Genomic DNA, 20,702 nt, shown 5'->3' with positions numbered 1-20,702 from the left:
TAAACTTGTGATGTTTATTTCTGTTTTATTAACAAATGAACTCATATTCTCTCTTTCTCTTTTTTTTTTTTCTAGGAAAGTACATAACATTTATCCTGGACCCTTTCCAGTACCAGCTAGTGATAAAAAATCAGAAACAATTAAGCTTTAGAGTATTTTCTGATGAATTAGTAGATAAAGCATTTAGCATCAGTCAGTTGCAAAAAAATCATGACATGAATGATGAGCTTCACCTCTGCTATCAGTTTTTGCAAGGCAAATCTTTGGACATACTCTTGGAAAGCATGACGCAGAATCTAAAACAAGTGTTTGAATCCCAGCTATTAAAAACCACAAGTTGGGACACGGTACAATTGTATGCATTCTGCAGCTCAATAACATTTGATATCACATTTACAACTATATATGGAAGACGTCTTGTTTGTGACAACAACGAATTTATTAATGAGCTAAGAGATGATTTTTTTAAATTTGATGACAATTTCACATATTTAGTATCTGACATACCCATTGAGCTTCTAGGAAATATCAAGTCTATTAGGAAGAAAATTATAAAATGCTTGTCATCAGAAAACTTAGCCAAGATGCAAGGATGGTCAGAAATTTTACAAAGGAGGCAAGATGTCCTAGAGAAATACTATGTGCACGAGGACCTTGAAATAGGAGGTAAGAACTTCTGAATGAGTACTTGCCTAAAACAAAATAATTTACAATAGACCTTTGAAATGAAAAGACAAAATGACGACCTTGAAAATTTTTTATGCTCTTTCTAATTGGCTAATGATAAAATGTTTTACTCTGATACTACCCTCTGTGATAATTGATTTTTTTTTTTTTTTTGCTGAGATGGTAAAACAAGATACTTAATGGTGATAATGAGAAAGAATATAACTAAGCTGCATTTACTCCTCTTATCTCATCCACCACCACCCCGCCCCCCATACACATTACATTTTAAACTATTCTCATTAAGCAGAAAATTAGACTTCAGAAGCCTATTGGTTCTCATTAGCATGCACTGATCCTTGGCTGGGTCTGTGTCCTAACATCTTTTAATTAGCACACTGCAAATCTAATCAGTGTAATAAACGCTATTAATCTTCCTTTTCACTTATTTTCTCCCAGCACATCATTTAGGCTTTCTCTGGGCCTCTGTGGCAAACACTATTCCAACTATGTTCTGGGCAATGTATTATCTTCTGCGGCACCCAGAAGCAATGGCAGCAGTGCGTGATGAAATTGACCATTTGCTGCAGTCAACAGGTCAAAAGAAAGGGTCTGGATTTCCCATCTACCTCACCAGAGAACAATTGGACAGCCTGATCTGCCTAGGTAATTTATTTTTATCTGTTATGAAGAAAGGAAGGTACCTCAGTTTATCACTCATAGCTGTTTACCAAGAGGTAGAGGACACAGCTGCCTAATTGACATAATAACACCCATTTACATCAATTATAAATTATGTAGTTTATAGCCATAGATACTTTCATTGCATGTAAACATTAAGGCCTAGGTAATTAACTATGCAAGGTATGCAAAAGGCTAAACCAAAGCTTTGCAATTATTTGAAAAAAGTTTATGCCTATTAAATCATTTGATTCTGAGCATCTGTTGATGTGCTAATGCTTTCCAAACACTGCTACACTATCTTGTCAAGAAGTATTTGGGGACTGAAAAAGAAATTTTGCAAAAGGCACCCTGTGTGCAAGTTGTATTTCTTCCCCTAAATGATGTCTATATTTTCAAGCCCAGGTTAGAGTGTTTTATGGAGTGTGTGATTCTCAAAAACATAGAAGAAATGTTTTCCACTGGAAGTTAATGATTTAAACACACACACACCAAAAAAAAGAAAGGAAAAGATAGAAAAGAAAGGAAGGAGGGAGGAAGGGAAGGAAGGGAGAAAGGGAGCAAAAGAAAAGAAAAAGCAGCAACTACAAACTATTTATGTGAAACGTTGATATTTTATAACATATTCACTGACTCATGAGATATACATGGTCACTCTTTCAAGTATGTTTGAGGTTGATAGTGACTTAAGGTTTTTTTCTGTTTCTACATAGGCCTGTACCTCAATAACTGGAGTTTTGATTGCAGCAGATTTCATTTCCCTTTACTACTTTGAGAAGGCTGTTCACTACCGTTACCTGATTGAATGTCTACTGCCAAAGTTAAATTCCATCCCAATGAGTTATTCCCTATTCCTTCTGTATTGACATTTCATCTTGCAGTATCCTTTAGGATATAATATTCCAAGTCTCTTTTGGACAAATGCAGGAAAAAGTGTTTACATGTCTGTTTCTTCACTCCTTTGACAATGTAGACAAGTATTTTAGCCTATGTTGGTCTCAATATTTTATCTTTTAAAAATATGTTCCAGGGTCTTTGATGGGAACTTTCAGGAGCAAAAGTCATCCCAGGTTTGGTCAATGTTCACAGTCAGTGGGCATTGAGAAAAATAGCCCAAGAGTTCTAGAGATTGTCCTCACTTCTCAGGTTAAGGCCCATTGAGACAATGCCCGAAAGCATGCCTTATACTAGTAGTCAATTAGGAAAAATGTGTTGCTTTGTAGTTTGTGTCAAAAAATTTTATATTTTCTTTAAAAAAAATCTCAACATTACTAAAATACAAATATTCTTTTATTTTTGTTTGCAAAATTATTGGGGAACAAATACAGAAAATTTGTGTAAAATTTTAGATAGTTGCTCCACTTGGATAAACAGTATTTTCTGGCAGATTTTTAATTTCTATGAAGATCTACATTGCATTTCCCATATATTCAAACAGTTTTCATTACATTTTATGAATAAATGATGCATACTGGGAAGTAAGGCAAATAAACCTCAAAGAATATGTGTTTGTATTCTGTATAGTTATTACTCTTAGAAAACTTAGTTGTAATTCATCAACTCTCTTTTTACTCTCAACTTTTTGCTATTAAAAGAAAAGGTCATTTCTAAATTTCAGTATTAAAGCAGAAACATTTAAATTTATTAGACTAGAAGAAATCGTAGATTCCAGAGCTATAATTTGAGTCCATTTAAGCCCATAACTAGAGCTAGAGGTTTTCACTCTTGAATCTCTCATGAATTTACAAGTCTCCTGTCATTAATAAATGAATAAAACAGCAAAAATCCCAAGCAAGTTTAGATCCACCTGGATAAAGGCAGTGCCTTCAGCAGCCCGGATGGTTCATCATGACCTCGGTTACCAGTAGAGGCCAGTGTTGTTCATTACGAGAATTTAAAATGATGGGGCTGAATATGATCTAAAAAATAGTATTTTTTTCTTTCACAAGATAGAAAGTTTTATACAGATTAGAGAAAACATATATGAATTAGTTACACAATGAATAACTTCTACCGATGGTCATAGCTCAGTTGTATTTCTCTATATCAAGAGCATGAACTATATGTGCAAGGGCAAGACTTATACAATTAAATATTTACCATGTGCCAATGACTCTATGTGCTTATCCTTCTTGTCTTCTTAAAAAAAAGAGTTCTATGTATTTTAAATGCAATGTCTTTAAAAACATCTTAAACTTTTATTATAAGAAGAAAAAAAATAACAACGATATGAATGCTGTACTTTTTACCAGGAAGGAGAATTTTGATACTATTAGAGCAAAGAGAAAAGAAGTTCTTCTTTTTACAGAAATTTTGCATGTCAGCACACTTTGATTATAAAGCAGGATTGAGAGGAACGTTAGACTGCCAAAGTCTGTTTAAGTAATTCAAAGCAATCATCTGCTATAAGAGGTTATGATAGATTTGTCCTTTTTTCAATGCTCTTGAGAATCTCTCCTCAAAACCATTCTACTCTTGTTTTAGGCAAAGAAAACACAATTCTTTATTTTTATTTATCTTATTAAGATTATGCTTATCATGACCTCACTAAAACATTTTATCTATTAATAATTAGTTAAGATCGCTATAATTAAGTTTAAAAAAAAATTTCAAATAAGTTAGTAGATATAATGAGGTTTCAGAAACTGTTACTTGGGGCTTAAATCTCAATAGGAAAAATTGCTGATAGAATGGACGTTTGAGAAGCTCTGAGAGAAAAGTAAGAATTTTTCAGTTATTCCAGAAAAAAAAACTGAGGTAGAGATAGGATTTAGAACTGCAGGTTTTAGATATAGGGAAAAGAAAAGTATAAAAGATAATTCAGAAAGACAAAGATAAGAAAAAAAGATAATGCACGGAGTAAAAGCTCTCAAACTTGGAATTTTGATAAATCAATTGCAAATAAGCTTGATGAATACCACTTCTTAATGGTTTACTTGAATAACACAGATAAATAACTTAATATAGTGGCACACAGTATAGGCTCAATAAATGTTACCTGTTATCACCAAAATGACATTTAACCTCTATGATGTCCCTATATGGCTTATATTGTTTTCTTCAGTTGCAATTATTTATGAACATCATACTCAAGTCTACATTATTTTATAGGAGTGCTCGTTCTATGACCCACCAGTAAAAAGAGCAAACATTCTCAAGTAAGAATGAAAGGCAACTGCTGCATGGCTCGGGTGAATTGCAGATGCCTAATATTGTTCAGTACCTATCCTCAAATTGAGAAAGGTTGCAAACATGGTCCACTTGAGGGATATTAAAGTAAAGGGAGATCCCTTAAAACTGGAACTGGGCAAAATCTGTAATAGTTTTTTAAAAAAGAGAATATTATAAATTATAACTCTAGAAGTATGAGCTTGCAGAGTCCACACTGAAATTCAATGGAAGATTTTGAAGCCAATTGTGAGTATTGGTGCGTGAGGGGGTATACAGAAAGGAAAAAAATTAAGGTCCTTTAATAACAAATAATAATGATCATTAGATGCAATCTATGTTATATATATTAGTGACCTCAATATCAAAGCAATCTTATAGACATTATTTCATGTCATCTTCACCAAGATACTCTGGAGGACAGTGACAGCTATTATTTTGTCACTTTTACAGATGAGAAAATTATCAGGGTGCTAAATACCTTGTCTAGTATCATGGAGATAATACAGAAGAAAGGCAGGTCTTTAACTCAGGTTTTCTGACCAGGCCCACGCTTTTCCCCTCAGGCCTGTCTGATACCAGAGCCCTGGAGATCTTTTTTCATTATCCAAGCTGAGAGGGGAGAGGAATTCTTTGTATCTCAAGTCTGCAAAGCCAGCCATGATGCACATGGCCAAGATCAGGCAACATGGGCCAGAGGATCATACAGTTGGCTGAATTTTTAGCTTCATGATAAGATATTATGAATAATATTAATAATTATTATTTGAATATGTGCCAGCCACTGTGTTGCATTTTATGTATATTAGATTATTTAATTCTCAAGTATTATTATTTTTGTTCAATTATTAAATAACGAGGTTCAGAAACATTACTTAACTAACTCAAGTCATACAACTAGATAGTGGCAGAACCAGAAGTTGATGCCAGATCTAACTTTAATGCCTACCCATAATGACTGTCGCTTCAGACAAAAATTCTCTAGAAATGGACTGGAGACTTTGAGCACTATTTTTTAAAAGATACATATTACTGATTCTCAAATGCAGTTGTGTTTGAGGGTAAGGATAGAACTAGCAGAGCACATTAGAATCTTGTGGGTATTTTTTTTTTTTAACAGAAATGAACTTTTGGCTTTAGAATAGTTTTAGATTTACAGAAAAGTTACAAAGATATTAGAAAGCATTTCTGTATACCCCCCCCCCACAGTATCCCTTGTGAACATTTTACATTAGTGTGGTATATTTGTAAAGATTATGAGTGTTATTTTGAAAAAGCTCATTCAAATATTATAAAATAATTGTGTATTTGAAAGCCTAAAACTTTATATAATTCAGATAATAGTGAAGTTTAAAAACATCCTCCGTTCTGATGAGGATTTACAGAAGATATAACTTCATTTAGGGACTTCTAACTGGAGGAAGTGGGTGAAGCATCTTCCACAAAGAGGTACATCAGAAACTTAGTGATGTAAATTTTATATGTAATATAAGGAAACAGCAGTTAAAAAGTGAAAAACACTGATTTCAATGTTCATCAGATTTTCAGCTCAGCACAAAGCTAAGGTGGTTAGATAATACAATGAACGCTGGATATAGACTCTGAAAGCATTGAAAAGCAACTTTAATTAAAATGCAAATTACTGTATTTAGATCTAAATATCAGCTTTGTAAGAATAGGATGAGAAACTTGTGATTCTGCAGAAAAGGGTTTAAAGCAATGGTTCTCAACCTTGCTTGCTCATTGGAACCACCCGGGAAGCTTTAAACACTTGGAATACCTAGCCCCACCCTTAAAGATTCTGATTGCATTGGTCTGGGGTGCAGGCTGATAGCTTTAAGAGCTCCCTAGGTGATTCTAATGTGCAGCCAAGATTCAAAGCCTCTAACTGAAAGGTTTTAGTTAATGCAGTGGTTTCTATTCTATTGGATTGGAATGGGGCATTTATTTTTTAAACAATCCCAGGTGATTCTAATGGGCATCCAGCATTGCTGATAATCTCTAGAATATCAGAAAGTTTAAAACAATAGTGATATTATTTCAAAAATCTGTTGCTCATCTGCTCCCAGAAAATAGTAATAGAAGCATGGTGTCTAGGGACAGAAATTAATAATTCTCCACTTTTCCAACTAAAATAGTACATACCTAGTTCTGCCAAATATTAAGAGGCACATTGACTAATTAAATTCATCCAGCATGGCAAAGGCTGAACACCATATCATCTCTGACACACAATTAGAAAATGGTATGATAGTTGTCTTTACGTATTTTGAAAGGGTTGTTACGTGGAAGAATGATTAGACGTTTTTGGCCTGTGTGTTTTATAAAGGGTAGAAATTAAAAGGAGGAAAATTTCACCTCAGTATGAAAAATAGCTTTCTACTAAAATGGGCATTCTGAATGTCATCATTGGAGTTATCCAATTAGAAAGTGCAGTATCAAATTACCAAGGGAGTAGATTTTAAGTGTTCTCATCACAAATAACTGATCAGTATGTGAGATAATTGCATATGTTAATCATTTGACTTAACCATTACAAAATGTATGCATATTTCCAAACATCAAGTTGTACACCAGAAATATGTATGATTTTTGTCAATTTTAAGTAAATAAATGCAATTGTGCCATATCTTCTGTAGAATCTTGTGAGCATTCCTGTTTCTGGGTATCTTCCAACTTTGAACTACCTAGAGTGCATTGTCCATGAAGGCCAAGGCTGTGTGCTGTGTTCCTTCTTCACACCACCTGCAGTGGCCCAGTGCTCCAAGCAGAGTAGGGCCTTAACAGACATTTATGGAATATATGAATGCTGAATTTACATGTCTGTATTTTAGCAGTGAACCAAACACTGTGTCTAAGATGCAGGATGAAGACAGGCATTTATACCAATTCAGATTTATTTTTAACCTTACTTAAGATATACAGTTGTTGAGCCAAGGATTAGTGATTTTGCCTCAAATTATATGATTATCACAATTTCTTATTTACCTTCTCAACTGTCTTGAAGACAGTTATGTAGAAATGCACACACAAACACACACATCATGAGCCTCACTTCATTTCATCACACCTTCCAGAGCACACCACCTCCATATCCATCCCCTCTCTCCCTTTTACAGCCACCTTCTGTTTAATATTGCCCAGTGTTTAACCCCAGTCACTGTGGCAGGGCCTGGCTGTTCATTTCATTCCATCCATTGCTGCTATCCACTGATCACCATGGCTAATCAGATGGCATGCCAGCCTGCACCAGTCATTAAGATGACCCAAATTAACAGCCTGGCCATGTCACAGTACATCCATTCCACATATACAGACAGGGCCTAAGTGTAAGGCAGAAACCCGGATGTCCTTATTTGTTTTTGCATTGTAACATGCATTATTGATTGTCATGAGTTGCTTCAGTGCCTTAAATCTACAAATGAGAGTCATCCATCCCTTATTACAACCAGAATTGAAAACTGAGAGCAAAAGAGAAAATGTATATGCCTTTTTAACCATATTTTTTTCGTTTGTTATTTTCCTTCACAGTTGTATTGTAAAATATTTTAGCTCAAGACATTCCCTGGCATTTCATTTAGAAGGGATACTTAATCAGAATAGTTTTGTATCCTGAAAAGAGAAAGAAGCCTTCCCTAGCCAGGTGAAGAACATAGTGCGTGCTCTGAATTGTGAGTTCATAGAGGGGATTTTGTAATCCAATTTCCTAGCATATACCAGTCAGTAAACTCAGTTCTTAATAACTCACAGGCAGCCTTATCTTAATCACAGTTGCAGTTGTTGGCACCTTGCAGTGCCTGGTATAAATTTTATCCCAAAATACTTGCATTCTTGATGGCCATTTTTCGACAATGCATTCTAATAATTAAAATACTATTACCTGCTAAATGGTAGTATAAATTAACAATCCATTATGCACAATAAGTTTTATAAAACATTTACAGATAGATATCATCTTTAATTAAAATTAACTTCCATATGAAAGCCAAGTGTACTGATGATTCACAATGACCTTTTATTACCTGCAGTCCCCTGTTTTGGCTGGATGATTGACAGCTTGCTGTTTGGCTACCATGTTGAATTTCAGCTGACAAGACTTTTCATTTTAACTCAATTTGCCCGCCTATCACAAGCTGGTGGCAGGCCAGACCCAAGTCACCCAGCTTTGCCTCAGCAGCTTGCTCTAGTTCTCATTAGTACGCATTTATTCAGTGGAAATTGGAAGACAAATGCTTGAAGGCATGTGAACTAAGTATAGCAAATTAGGTTTAAAGACTGAATATTTATAAGTATATGGAAAGTTTTTTTTTTTTTTTAATTCTAGAGCGAATAGAGAACTGAGTGCTAGCTTTGGTATAAAAGAAATGAAGATAGAAGGGGGAAGATTCTAAGAATAACAATACTATAAGCTTTTTCTTTCCATTTTGGAAACATGTAAAATCTCTCTGACAACACCTTATCAAATAAAAACCTGGCTTCTCTTTCATGGAGTGCTTGCACCAAGAAGTTTAGCACCTCATGTGTGAGAAGGGGGAAAAAATGAGGGTCATGTTCATTTGTTGCTTGGTTATCCCTTGGTATGTTTTAAATTGCCTTGTTTGTTCGGCACTAGCACAGAAACAGATGTTGCTCTACCGTGCAGGATAATTTACTGTACCTCCTGGTGCAGCATGGAAGTCCTCCCAGGGCCCAGCTGGTCTGTCAGTGGCACTGGCTGGTGTCTGCTCAACTATGACAACTACAAGTAGAGGCTGCAATTTTTTTATTGTGCAGTTGTCATTCTTCTCAACATATAGCTCTGCCTGCATTCGTACTGGGGCTGGTGGAAAAGCTGCTGGCTTTTGTGTCTGGGTGTTATTCTGCAGAGCCACGTAAGCTCTACTCTCCATTGTTGATAATAACGCAACTCATTACTTTTGTCGTCTAATGATTATCGGCATGATCGCTCAGAGCGAGAGCCAACCTCATCTTGCACACATAACTGGTACTGGAAGGTAAAACAGATTTGTCACTTACGATCTGACCGCTAAGCCACACTTTGCGCTCCATTATTGTGATTAACTTCTGCATAAGATATGCTTGCCCAATTGTCATTTGTGATACTGTGGTGGGCGCAAGCTGCCATGCTTCCCGAGAGCACATCAGCCAATCAGATGTGACCATGGTATTAGGACTATTACATGCCTGCCCTGTCACAGCAGCCACCCCACAATTATTTTGCTTTTGTGTTTCTTCTTCCCACATCCCTACTGGACTTGTTGGGTGAACAGCACTGCTGCATATGTCAGCTACCATTTCACACCACAAGCTAAAATGATGCTGTGCTATTGTTGCTCCAACAGAGCCAGCAGCAGTACATGGGAGGCCGACCCTTGCTTTTCACCGCAGAAATGTTGGTCCTTGGTGTCCTGCCAGCTGAAATCCATCGTGTCAGGTGCCTTGTGGCTATCTGCAGTAGAGCCCATGTTCCAAAACCAAAGTTCTTTTCTGGCCTCATCACCAACAAACAGATTTGACTCTGCCTGATTATAATAACGAAGGCAGTCCAAGAGAATATGCACAGCCTCACTGTACGTCACATTGAATCACCACACTGGCCACACAAAGCTGACCGCAGCCTCATTTCTTTAGACAAATGCATGCTTAAGGAAAAACCTCCTGGGAGAAAGCACCCAAAGCTACTTGATAGCCCTATGCAGCCTGTGCATAGATTTAAATTTTACTGAAATAACATTTATTTTTATTTTTGGCTGATGAAAGTCCTCACAGATAGGCCTGCCTTTAATAATCTAATAATTGGGTACTCTGTGTTTCAGAGCTTTGCTGAACACTGAGAAACTGGGCCGTGTGTGTGTGTGTGTGTGTGTGTGTGTGTGTGTGTGATTTCTAAATTGCAAGCCATAAACACAACCATTTGTTATCACATGAAGGGGGAAAAACTCCATTTGGAGCTTTTTTTTTCACAATGCTGATTAGAGAGAATCAAGGTTTATATTCTAGGACCCATTCACGCTGGTGGAAACACAGTCAGTTTTGATTATGAAGAGAGAGACGCAGACCTAGACAGGAGCTACACGCTGATATGCATGCTATCAGAATGATTTATGCAAATTATGCATATTATTCCCAAAGGAATTCCTCCTCAAACTGCCAGGATAAATTGCCGGAAATTAGCCATAAAATCTGTCATGCTAGGAGCAAAAGGTGAAGGCCACTGGGAAAGCAAGGACATTCAGCTTCTGAAATCTTCCAGGATATGATGGTGCCTGTTATTCTCCCCGGACGCCAAGGAAAATATGGTTTTCTTCTGAATCCTCTAAAAGCATTTTCTTTTGAAATTTTTCCAGCAAATGTTGACTCACATTTTATTTACAGCTAGCATAAAAGAAATTAAGTGTTAAGCTGTCTCAGAAAGCGCTACTACAATTACTTTACTATTAACTGCCTAAGTGGTTATTAAATGGCTGAGCGTGGCTTTAAAGCATCAGAGTTCTAAAGGTTTGTGGAATGACTTACCAGCTGTGTATCTTAACTGGGATATGGTTTTGATTTCAAACATGTATCCCCATAACACAACATTCTTCTCTACCAGATCATTCTCTCCTACAAAATCTTAATGACTTTCTGCCCAGGTACAACACTGCTTCCTCCTACCTGTGAAATACCTCCAAGCCTTGCTGGAGCCAGACCGCCGCCCCTGCTCACACTCTGTGCACAGCCACCCTTGGCTCCCTCTTGGTGGATGAAGAAACAATTTCCTTTTCAATCAAGGTCATTAGTAATGAGCTTTTATTGCAAATTGAGAGCACATTTCAAGAGCAGCCCTATCTTAAAAGCTATCATTTGGTTTTTTTCCTTCAGAAAGCACCATTTTTGAAGCTTTACGTCTGTCCTCATATTCAACCACCATTCGTTTTGTTGAGGAGGATTTGACTCTCAGTGCAGAGACTGGGGACTTCTGTGTGCGAAAAGGAGACTTGCTAGCCATCTTTCCTCCAATCTTTCATGGTGACCCTGAAATCTTTGAAGCTCCAGAGGTAAATAAACATCAAGCCTATGATTGCTACTTAGATCCTGCAGGCACATTTCTCTTACATCCCTATCTCTTCCTCTTGCCACTTTGTTCCAGAAGGGATCGAGACAGCTTTATGGCCTCTGTTTTTCCTCCTAATGAGAAAGGTTTCCTCCTTACTGAAGTGTTCCCTAAGGATATCTTTGAAAGGTTTCATGATCTGTAAAGAGAAATACAGTCATGAGACTAAATGCTAGTCGCTTTAAATGAAATGGACATTGCACTTTGGCCACTATTATGTTCTGGCCAAAATTGCATTATGCTTGGTGGAGAATTACTGAAAACCATGGAGGGCTAGCTATTGACAGGTGGCTTAGAGAATAAATGATCATAACTATTTTACCAAGTTTTTCCAAAGTGGGGTTGACTGTCCCAAAGTCGAATACTATCGTTGCTGTAGTTAAGCTCATATACTTTTTCACCTCTTATTAAAAGTATGTGGCCCTTCTTGATCAATTAGTATGGCATTATGAACTTGAGATTGTAAAGCTGCTGCTCACGGGTGAAGCTCTGAGGGTAATTGTGTCATCTCCTTGTGTTTTTTTCTGAAGCTGGAGTTAATGAATATCAAAGACTGGAAATTAATCCACCCTGGTTCATCCCTTAATACCACTTCAGAGATTCACCACCTGCATGCAAATTGATTGCAGTCCTATTCTGCCTGTGTTTCTCAGGAAGTAATGTTGCTGTAGCAGTTTTTGTATATAAAATGCTTTTTTTCAAAGGAAAACTTTGCTGCTCTTTTTGAGCAGTTCATAGCTGGACCACCTCTAAATCTAGTTTCTAAGGTAGATGTCTTGCATCCAGGCTGGATTACAATATTGTTGAATTTTGAAAATTAATAAGAAGAGCAGATTCAAATACAATTAGAAAATTCGAATTGATTTCAGCAGCAAAGGCAAATGACTTAAGTGTGGGGGGAGCATACATATAGTTGCTGTGTGTTTCAGAAGCAGGGGCAGTGTATGAATGACAATAACAAATAGATTGTAGAGTATTAGCAAGTGAAGGAACATTCTGCAAACAACAAGCTTTATCTCCACATTTATAAATATCAAAGAACAAAATTATACAGATAAATAGATATTCAATAAACAGAGCAAATGAATACCCAATATCCAATATCTGGAAAATATTTTTAATTTTTATTTTTACCTACAATTCTGCAATTGTACCATTAATTTAGCATCAACTTATTATTTTCATTATTTGATTATTCCACTAGTCATTAAGTTTACTATTCTTGTCATGATAGTAAAATCAATATTAGTGTTATCAAGAAACAATAAATGTTTACCAGATTACCACTGTCTTTATGTCACTGTGCTTTGGAGTCCTCTTATTTCCTACCCTCATGATGAAAAATACCTTGATTTAGACTTTTAGGAACTTAAAACTCGAAGTTAAAAATCAAAAGTATGCTAATTTATATATTTTTTTCTTTTGGAATACTAAATAGCCATGCCCAAACTTTACATATTAAATCAAATAGTAATCAGTAGGGCTTGCCTTATACAACATCTGTGGCAGAACAAAATTTCAATATTGTGAATACTGATTTAGCATCATTAGTGTAGCTTTAACTTCAGTTGATGAACGCTCCCTATTATTTACTAGATTTAACATTAGCCTATTATGCCTGACTAATGTTAAAATTAACTAGCTAATTTATTATCATGCCATTGTTTTCTTGAAATTAGTTGGGGAATGCTGATAATTCCTGACACAGAAAAAGTGATATAGCTCAGAACCACTTTTACAGAATTTAGAAAGATCTTATTCATTCTGTAAACATTTTCTGAGTAACTACCACTGTCGGACAAACCGATTATTCCTTTGATTCTTAACAACTTAATATGGCAATAAATAGATGCTATAGATGCTCATGAAACAGATGCCCATCCCAAGCCACCACATAGTGACAGTAAAGAAAAGAAGAGAGTTCTAGAAAAGTCTGCCATCAGCCATTGAAAGCATGGTTCAGGAGACTCACATTCATCACTACCTGCCTTTTATATCCAACACACCTCGAATGAGAAGACCAGGCCTCAGATGTTGATAAGAGTCAGTAGATGTTAGGCCAAAAAAATAAGGAAGGCAGATAGAGGGATAGTTATTCTTGGAGGACAGAGAGACAGGAGCCTCAGCAGAACATAGATTCTCCCAGCCCAAAAAGGCATGGGTTCAGAATTTCCAAGCTCCAAAAGACTCTAAAATTTGGCATTCCAAAGACAGGCCATGGTCTTCCATTATACTTGAGAGCTATTGTATCTGCATCTCCCTATTCCTGGAATGTCCCTCCTTATTTGTGCACCCAGCAGGTTCCAAGTTACTTAACAGGAATCACCTAATCACCTCTTTGTTGACAGTGTGCCTGAGTCCCACTTCATAACTCAAAGAATTTGCCATTGCTCACATTGTTCACATTCAATTTTCATGGTATAAACTACCCGCTGTGTGTACGTTTGTGGTGGGGCATAACACACAGTATTTTGCAATTATTTATTTACTTGTCATTGCTCCCATATGCTGCTGTACGCTCCAGAAGAGGAAGGACCATGTCATTTCCATCTCTGTATTCTCAGTGCCTAGCTCACAGGAGGTTGTACACATAACTTGAATAAATAAGGAGATGCTTGGATAGATAAATGTACTGAAAGTGAAAATCTGCTTCAGTTATAATTTTAAATCAGGACAGATATTGCACATTCAAATATGTACTGGGCCTAAATAGATCAAATAAAGAAGTGATTTGTGTATAAATATAGCAATACTTTTGGGAGTGTTAAGAACTATGGCAAAAGGAGATGCCAGGAGACCACTAAATAGGACCACTGGCTTCTTCTGAACTAGCCCTCAGCTCTTGCAAGCATTTAGACCTAGTTTGGTGAAGTCATTTTAATTTTTTTACTAAAAAGAACCTGAAAAAAATAGACTTTTCAGTGAAGGTTGGAATTTTTAAATATTTGGAAAAATGAAGTTTAAAACACAATATGGGATAAATAAAAGGTGTTTTGGGACTTAATTGAGCCGATAAGCTACCAACATGTAACCTCTATATTAAGAATTATTCTTTTCCTGAATATTGGTTGCTTAGCTTATTGTAATGTTAGCCATTCAGGTGGCTCTTGTGTATGTGGAAAAACAAATTGCCAAGTGAAATTTAAAAAGAGAACAAACAGAGAAAAACACCTTCTTAATTCTCCCTTCCTCTCTCTTTATAGGTAAAAATACTATCCACAAAGGCTAGGTAATCTATCAATTGAGAGTGGTTAGCTTTTTAAAATTGGTTCAAGGCTTTCCCAAATTTACATCTATTATTAGCTAGAATTCATGCAATAGGCTGTCAGGTAATCAGTAGTAAATAGTGATGATTTCTTTCTGACACAATGCAAGATCCAGAACTGGAGCTATAAAGAAGCTCAATAGGGAAAAGCAAATCTGTTAGTTGTCTTTCCTAGGTCCACAGATGCTGAGGGATAAAGGGATACCTGGTGACACCGTGGAGCTTATAGGGGAAAAAGGTCAAACATTTAATATGGCAATCCATTATAACCATGTAGGTAAAGAAACATGATGAAATAACAATGCAATTACAAAGCCTTTGGAATATCCCCCAAAAGCTCTAAAGTTGAAGGATCTTGTTAACCTAATGCAGTTCTACCCTGTCTACTTCTTAGAGTTGTAGAGATAATAAAATGATGAATAAATGTGAAAGTCCTTGAAAAAATTCTAAATCACTCTTAGAATTGTGGTATCAATTATTATTTTCATTATTGCCACTGTTCTTAGAACGACATGACAGATGAGGAAGTACTCTCAATAATTTTTTATCCGTATCACAAAATGGAATAGAGATTGCACCACTAGTAGTCTTAAAGGAAACAAACATATATCAATCATTTATTCCCCAGAAATCACTTTGATGGGCATAGTGAGTGACACAGAAATAAAAAGGCCTCTTTGCCAACAAGCTTGCAGTATAGGGACTCAGCCCTGTCGCATAGCTAATTTATCATCATTAGATGCTTCCTGTTGAGAAAAGGTTTCTGCCATACCAATAAATTGACACTTCATACCTACCATATTGGACTAGCAGTGTGCTGGTGAACCAGGGCTCTGAGCCCTGATTTGTAGTATTTGCCTATTTTCATTGTATAAACTACCCCCTTGACCAATTTCATGTTATCAATATGGAGAGCTTAAACACAGAGTCGGGAAGAGATGCGCACCCTCTGACAAGCTTGTCAAGCTGTCTGCAGCACATTGCTGATTTGAACCCAAGTCATGCAGATAAAAAAGGACTTCTGTACTCTACCATTTTGCCTCCAGGGGCAGCAGTGTAACCCTTAGCCATCCATTCAAACATTTCTCTTTTTTATTATGAGAAAGTCATATCTTTTATCTAATTTACATTCCCATACCCAAAATTATGAATTGAGTGGATTCAAAACATGATCCTATTGTGTGTCACCTACTTCAGCAAGACCATGTTTTATGCCTTGTAACTTCAATGTTTTACATACAGGAAGTGCTTCAAAAAATCTGTTGAACTGTACTAAACATAGTATTTGGAGAACACAAATTAGCGTGTTATGCAATCTCCTTTTGTCACGAATACCAAAATCTTTTCTCTCTCCAGAAAATTGTGTCCTCTATCCAAACTTGATTTCTAGTGCTTCAATATTATACAATTTTCTACTATTTGTAAACACTGAATATTCATCAACTCATCATACTCTACATATTTATTTACTCATTCAATATCTTTGTTTTCTTCAAAAGCTTGAAAATGGTTTTTAAAATATACTTTATTCTCATGTATTTATTCATTAATTCAACAAACATATATGGAGCCTCTACTATGGGAATAACATTGTGTTGAAGGCTTTAAACATACAGAGATAAATACAAAAATGTGATTGCTCCAAACTCTTGAGATTTCTTGGCTCTGCCATCTCCTGTAGGTTAGCTCTGTCTTTAGCCTGGGAGCAACCAGATATCATAGTCACACATGATGAGGTCCAGAGAAGGAAAGGTAATCAACCATTTCTTTTTGTTTTATTTTCTTCACAAGAAGAAGATTTCTCCTAGATGTCCCCATAGGTCCCCATAGACTTTTCCCTTGTAGCAATGACCAGATTGTTTCACACATTCTGTCCCAAACCTGTCAGAGACCCAAACAATGCAATTACCAAGATTAGTGCCTAGACACATTTTATGCAGAAGAACAATGTTGGGGAGTCAACTGCAACAATCATTAGAGGAACCATGGGGAACTCCTGTGTCTTAAACCTTCTCTTGTGATTTTTCTATTCTCATCCATTTAATTGACTCCCCTTAATTGTGAAGCATCATGCTTATTATGGTCACTGTAAAGAATTTCAGTCAGCTTGATGAATTCCAAGTTTAAGTTGTTCCAAATGAATGGATATATCTTGAGCTTCCTGAACCTTTGTTCTGTATCACTGTGACCCCAGAATCTCAGTGGTGAGATTATTATACCCCTTCCCTTTTCAGCTACAACTAAGCTATATCCCCAGCAGCTGACACAGGCCCTTCTTAACATTGGTTCCTGTTTAGGTTTTCCATGCCTAGGCAATAAAGCAAAATGCAAATAAATTTTAACTCAAAAATATATTTATGCTCCTGTGCTCTTTGAACTTGGTGGTGGTCACAGAGATAAAGACAGTGGCCATTTCCCTTTTAGTTTCACAAAATAAACAACTGAATAGGAATTTCTAAGATGTTTACAACGAGGAAATTGAATAGAACGTGATGGAAAGTAGAGGAATGGCGTTACTCGTTGAGTAGAAGTTTGAGGGAACCGGATATAAATCCTAGCTGAAGGTCATGGATAAGGAGCACTCCTGCATCATGTGTTGGCCACAGGCCTCTCAGTGGGCAGCACATTTATTTTCACAAAGAGGAGTCTGAAAACCATGGTGATTTATGGCTTATTTATGATATCAGGACAATAAAAAGTCATAATCCAAGCTAAGTTTTCATTTCGCATTTGCTGGCTTAACTAGTGGGGCTACAGTGAAAACCCTCCTAACAAATTGTATCATAGCAAAGCTCACTTAAACTGATTTGGGTTAGGCAGGGAGCTCGTGGATAGAGGGCCAGTCTCCTCAGACTGGTCAGTGTGAAGGAGGAAGCAGCAGGACTAAGCTCAGGCAAGCAGGCCTGAGCTCCAGAGATGGAAAAAGGTCACCAGGAGAGTTACATTTAGTCACTCCCTCTCTAGTGACCATTTATGTCAACAAAGGGTGTCCTTGTTCACTTAGCATTGATTAGATACAGTTTGACTACATCCCAGAACTATGGTAAAATACATGTTTTAAAGGGCTCAGAGTATTTGTTACAAGGAATTGAGCAGTTGTAAAAGTGTGGATAGATTTTGCCATTATCATTGCATCCACTTGCAATTTGAGAGGAAATATGAACTACTCAGAATTTTTCTAAGTTCAAATACTTACCAAAATAAGTATTCTACATAAATGAGGACAAACCCAATACTTTTAAAGGAAATGGTTCACTGACATTAACAACACTGGTTTTGAGTGAGAAAATTAAATCATTTTTGATGAATTCAGGATCTATCCACATATTGCAAGGTTTTCACTTTAACCTGAAATGCTTTGGATCTGACCTACTTTTTTGCATTTGACTTAGTGTAGTCAAATCAAAGTTGTGTGTGAGCAGGTCTAATGCTAATGAGCACCAACTACACCAAATACTTGGTCATTTTCATGCAAGCCACAGGCATTAATTTAATCAATGGCTTAATTCACCATAGGCTAAAATAAGGTCACTCAGTCCGCTCTAAGAAACTCAAGTGAGAGTTGAACCATAACCCTTTGGCAGCAAGGCAAAATTAAGATAGCAGTTCCAACACCCTAAGTAAAGCAGTCCCATGATTTCCTGTAACAAAGTAATGTAACTTGTTTATGAAAACATATCAGAAATACCTGCCACGCTAGAGGAAACCCAAAGAGAGCTGATTTTAATAGAACTTTCATAGAAGAAATTAACTGCAACATCAGAAAACAAACAAGATTGATTTTGTGGCTTAGTTCCTCTCTAGTGCTTTACCTGAAACTTGTTATTTTATATCTGTTTAATCCAAACATCAGCACCAGATCCTAAACTCATAGTTCTTATCCATCAGTAGCAGGCAGGGAAGGGAGAAGAGAAACTCAAATTAGGAATCCACAGTTAGGCAGCTCCTGTGGCTAGTTAGGATTCTTCAGTCCTGGGTAACAATGGCAGTCTCACCGGAGCCCTTACCTTCTCCCCAACATTGGTATAATCAAGTGCCCACGTGTCAGGACCCACCTTAGGGAGGAAAAATAGAGATATTGCCACTATACTTGGGAAACTCAGCTTAAGAGAGAAATAAGAGTGGAGAAAAAAATGTCTTACAACTTTTCATATCTCTTTGATATGGGGGAAATGATTTCCTAGTAGTATTTGAGTTTTTTTAAAGTTCACACCTATTTGCATCCAGTCAAGTTTTTCTGGTGTTTACCTGATTAAAATGAGCTTTCTAAGACAGGCAAAGAGAGCTAGCAACTTTTCGGACTTGAACTCAAACTATTTTATGTAAAATGTTAATAATTTTAACACTATATTCTTCTTTACAGGAGTTTAGATATGATCGTTTTATAGAAGATGGTAAGAAGAAAACCACCTTTTTCAAAAGAGGGAAAAAGCTGAAGTGTTACCTAATGCCATTTGGAACTGGAACCACCAAATGTCCAGGCCGATTTTTTGCACTTATGGAAATAAAGCAATTGCTGGTTATACTTTTAACTTATTTTGATTTAGAAATAATTGATGATAAGCCCATAGGACTAGACTACAGCCGCATGCTGTTTGGCATTCAGTATCCAGATTCTGATGTTTTATTTCGATACAAAGTGAAATCTTAGAGAAGCTAAAAGGAAAGAAAAGAAATCTATCAAAATTAGCCTGAACAGCCTAAGCTCATCTATTTCTTTTTAATTTCTGCAGATGTAATTGCTGTATTTGTTTTAAAAAGTGCTGATTTCTATTTGATCTGAGATCAGTCCAGTTTGTACTTAGTCACAAAACCTATCATAATGTAAAACAGGATGGTGGCATGAAAATGGACATCAAAATCAACTTCAGGATAAGCTCAAAACAGGGATTTTTTTGTTTGTTTTTTAATTTTTCCTTGTGATTTTCACCTGTTATAATAAATGTACCGTCACAGCAATGGATTGGTCACTGTGGAATTTAAGTCATTCAAATTATTCTCTAATGTGTGAAAATACACTTTACGAACTATTAGAAAATTGTGCTGGAAATGGACACAGTTTAACAAATGCCAAATTCTCACAGAAGAAGGAAATTAAATTTCCATGAGTTACACTGGATGAAAATATTCTCTTCAAGTATAATATCAATAATACTTATATTTCCAGGGTGTGTGTGCATTAAATGAGTTTCGCAGTAGATTAAATGCTTCAACTTCACTTCGATATTTAATCAGGCATAACTGTTCCTTATTACTTTGTATACTGTGGCTCAATAGAACAAAATTTCTTGTTATGTAAGACCTTTCAAGTTCAAGTCAGATACTGATAAGATTAATGTATAAGAAAACACAGAACTTACTATATATTCAGCAATTGCCCTAGACATTAGTATTAGGTTTATTATGGGAGCAAATGTCGAAATCATTACAGCATTGATTATAGCATTTGGCTTTAGTATAAACTATAAAAGTTATGCAAATATTGCAATTAACCCTTTCCTAAATGCTTCCATGTATATAAACTGAGGAGCTAGATGTAGTATTTCATTTTGATGCCTCACCTGTTGGATTTGGAGGTCATGTATACTATTTTGAATTACAACATCATGTAATGCAGTGTAATTTCATGTGACACATGCAGCGTTGTGTCAATGAATCAAATATTTTTTTTTTCAATTGAGACAGTATCTGGCTGTGTTGCCCAGGCTGGTCTCAAATCCTGAGCTCAAGTGATCCTCCTGCCTTGGCCCCTCGGGAAGCTGGACTACAGGCATGTGCCACTACGCCCAGTGATTCAAAGCTTCTAATATCAGAGTGCCACATGACTTG

The 20,702-nt window shown here is 36.4% G+C and overlaps 1 protein-coding gene across 3 annotated transcripts in view; it reads left to right on the top strand.

Annotated features, from left to right (window-relative positions):
• CYP7B1 (cytochrome P450 family 7 subfamily B member 1) overlaps nucleotides 1-19,832 on the top strand; it is a 178,724-nt gene extending 158,892 nt beyond the window's left edge. For all 3 annotated transcript variants that reach the window (XM_064384238.1, XM_064384239.1, XM_064384240.1), the window contains exons 3-6: nucleotides 76-666; nucleotides 1,126-1,332; nucleotides 11,377-11,552; nucleotides 19,237-19,832. In XM_064384238.1, coding sequence (XP_064240308.1) covers nucleotides 76-666; nucleotides 1,126-1,332; nucleotides 11,377-11,552; nucleotides 19,237-19,524 — 1,262 coding nt within the window. In that variant the 3' untranslated portion in view covers nucleotides 19,525-19,832. The remainder of the gene's footprint in view (nucleotides 1-75; nucleotides 667-1,125; nucleotides 1,333-11,376; nucleotides 11,553-19,236) is intronic.
• Nucleotides 19,833-20,702: the final 870 nt, after the last annotated feature.

The sequence above is a fragment of the Aotus nancymaae genome, unplaced genomic scaffold, assembly GCF_030222135.1.
Source record: "Aotus nancymaae isolate 86718 unplaced genomic scaffold, 86718_ANA_hifiasm-v0.15.2.pri h1tg000036l, whole genome shotgun sequence".
NCBI classification, from domain to species: Eukaryota; Metazoa; Chordata; class Mammalia; order Primates; family Aotidae; genus Aotus; species Aotus nancymaae.
The sequence above is the reverse complement of the archived record's forward strand: the minus strand, read 5'-3'. Positions and strand labels throughout refer to the sequence as shown.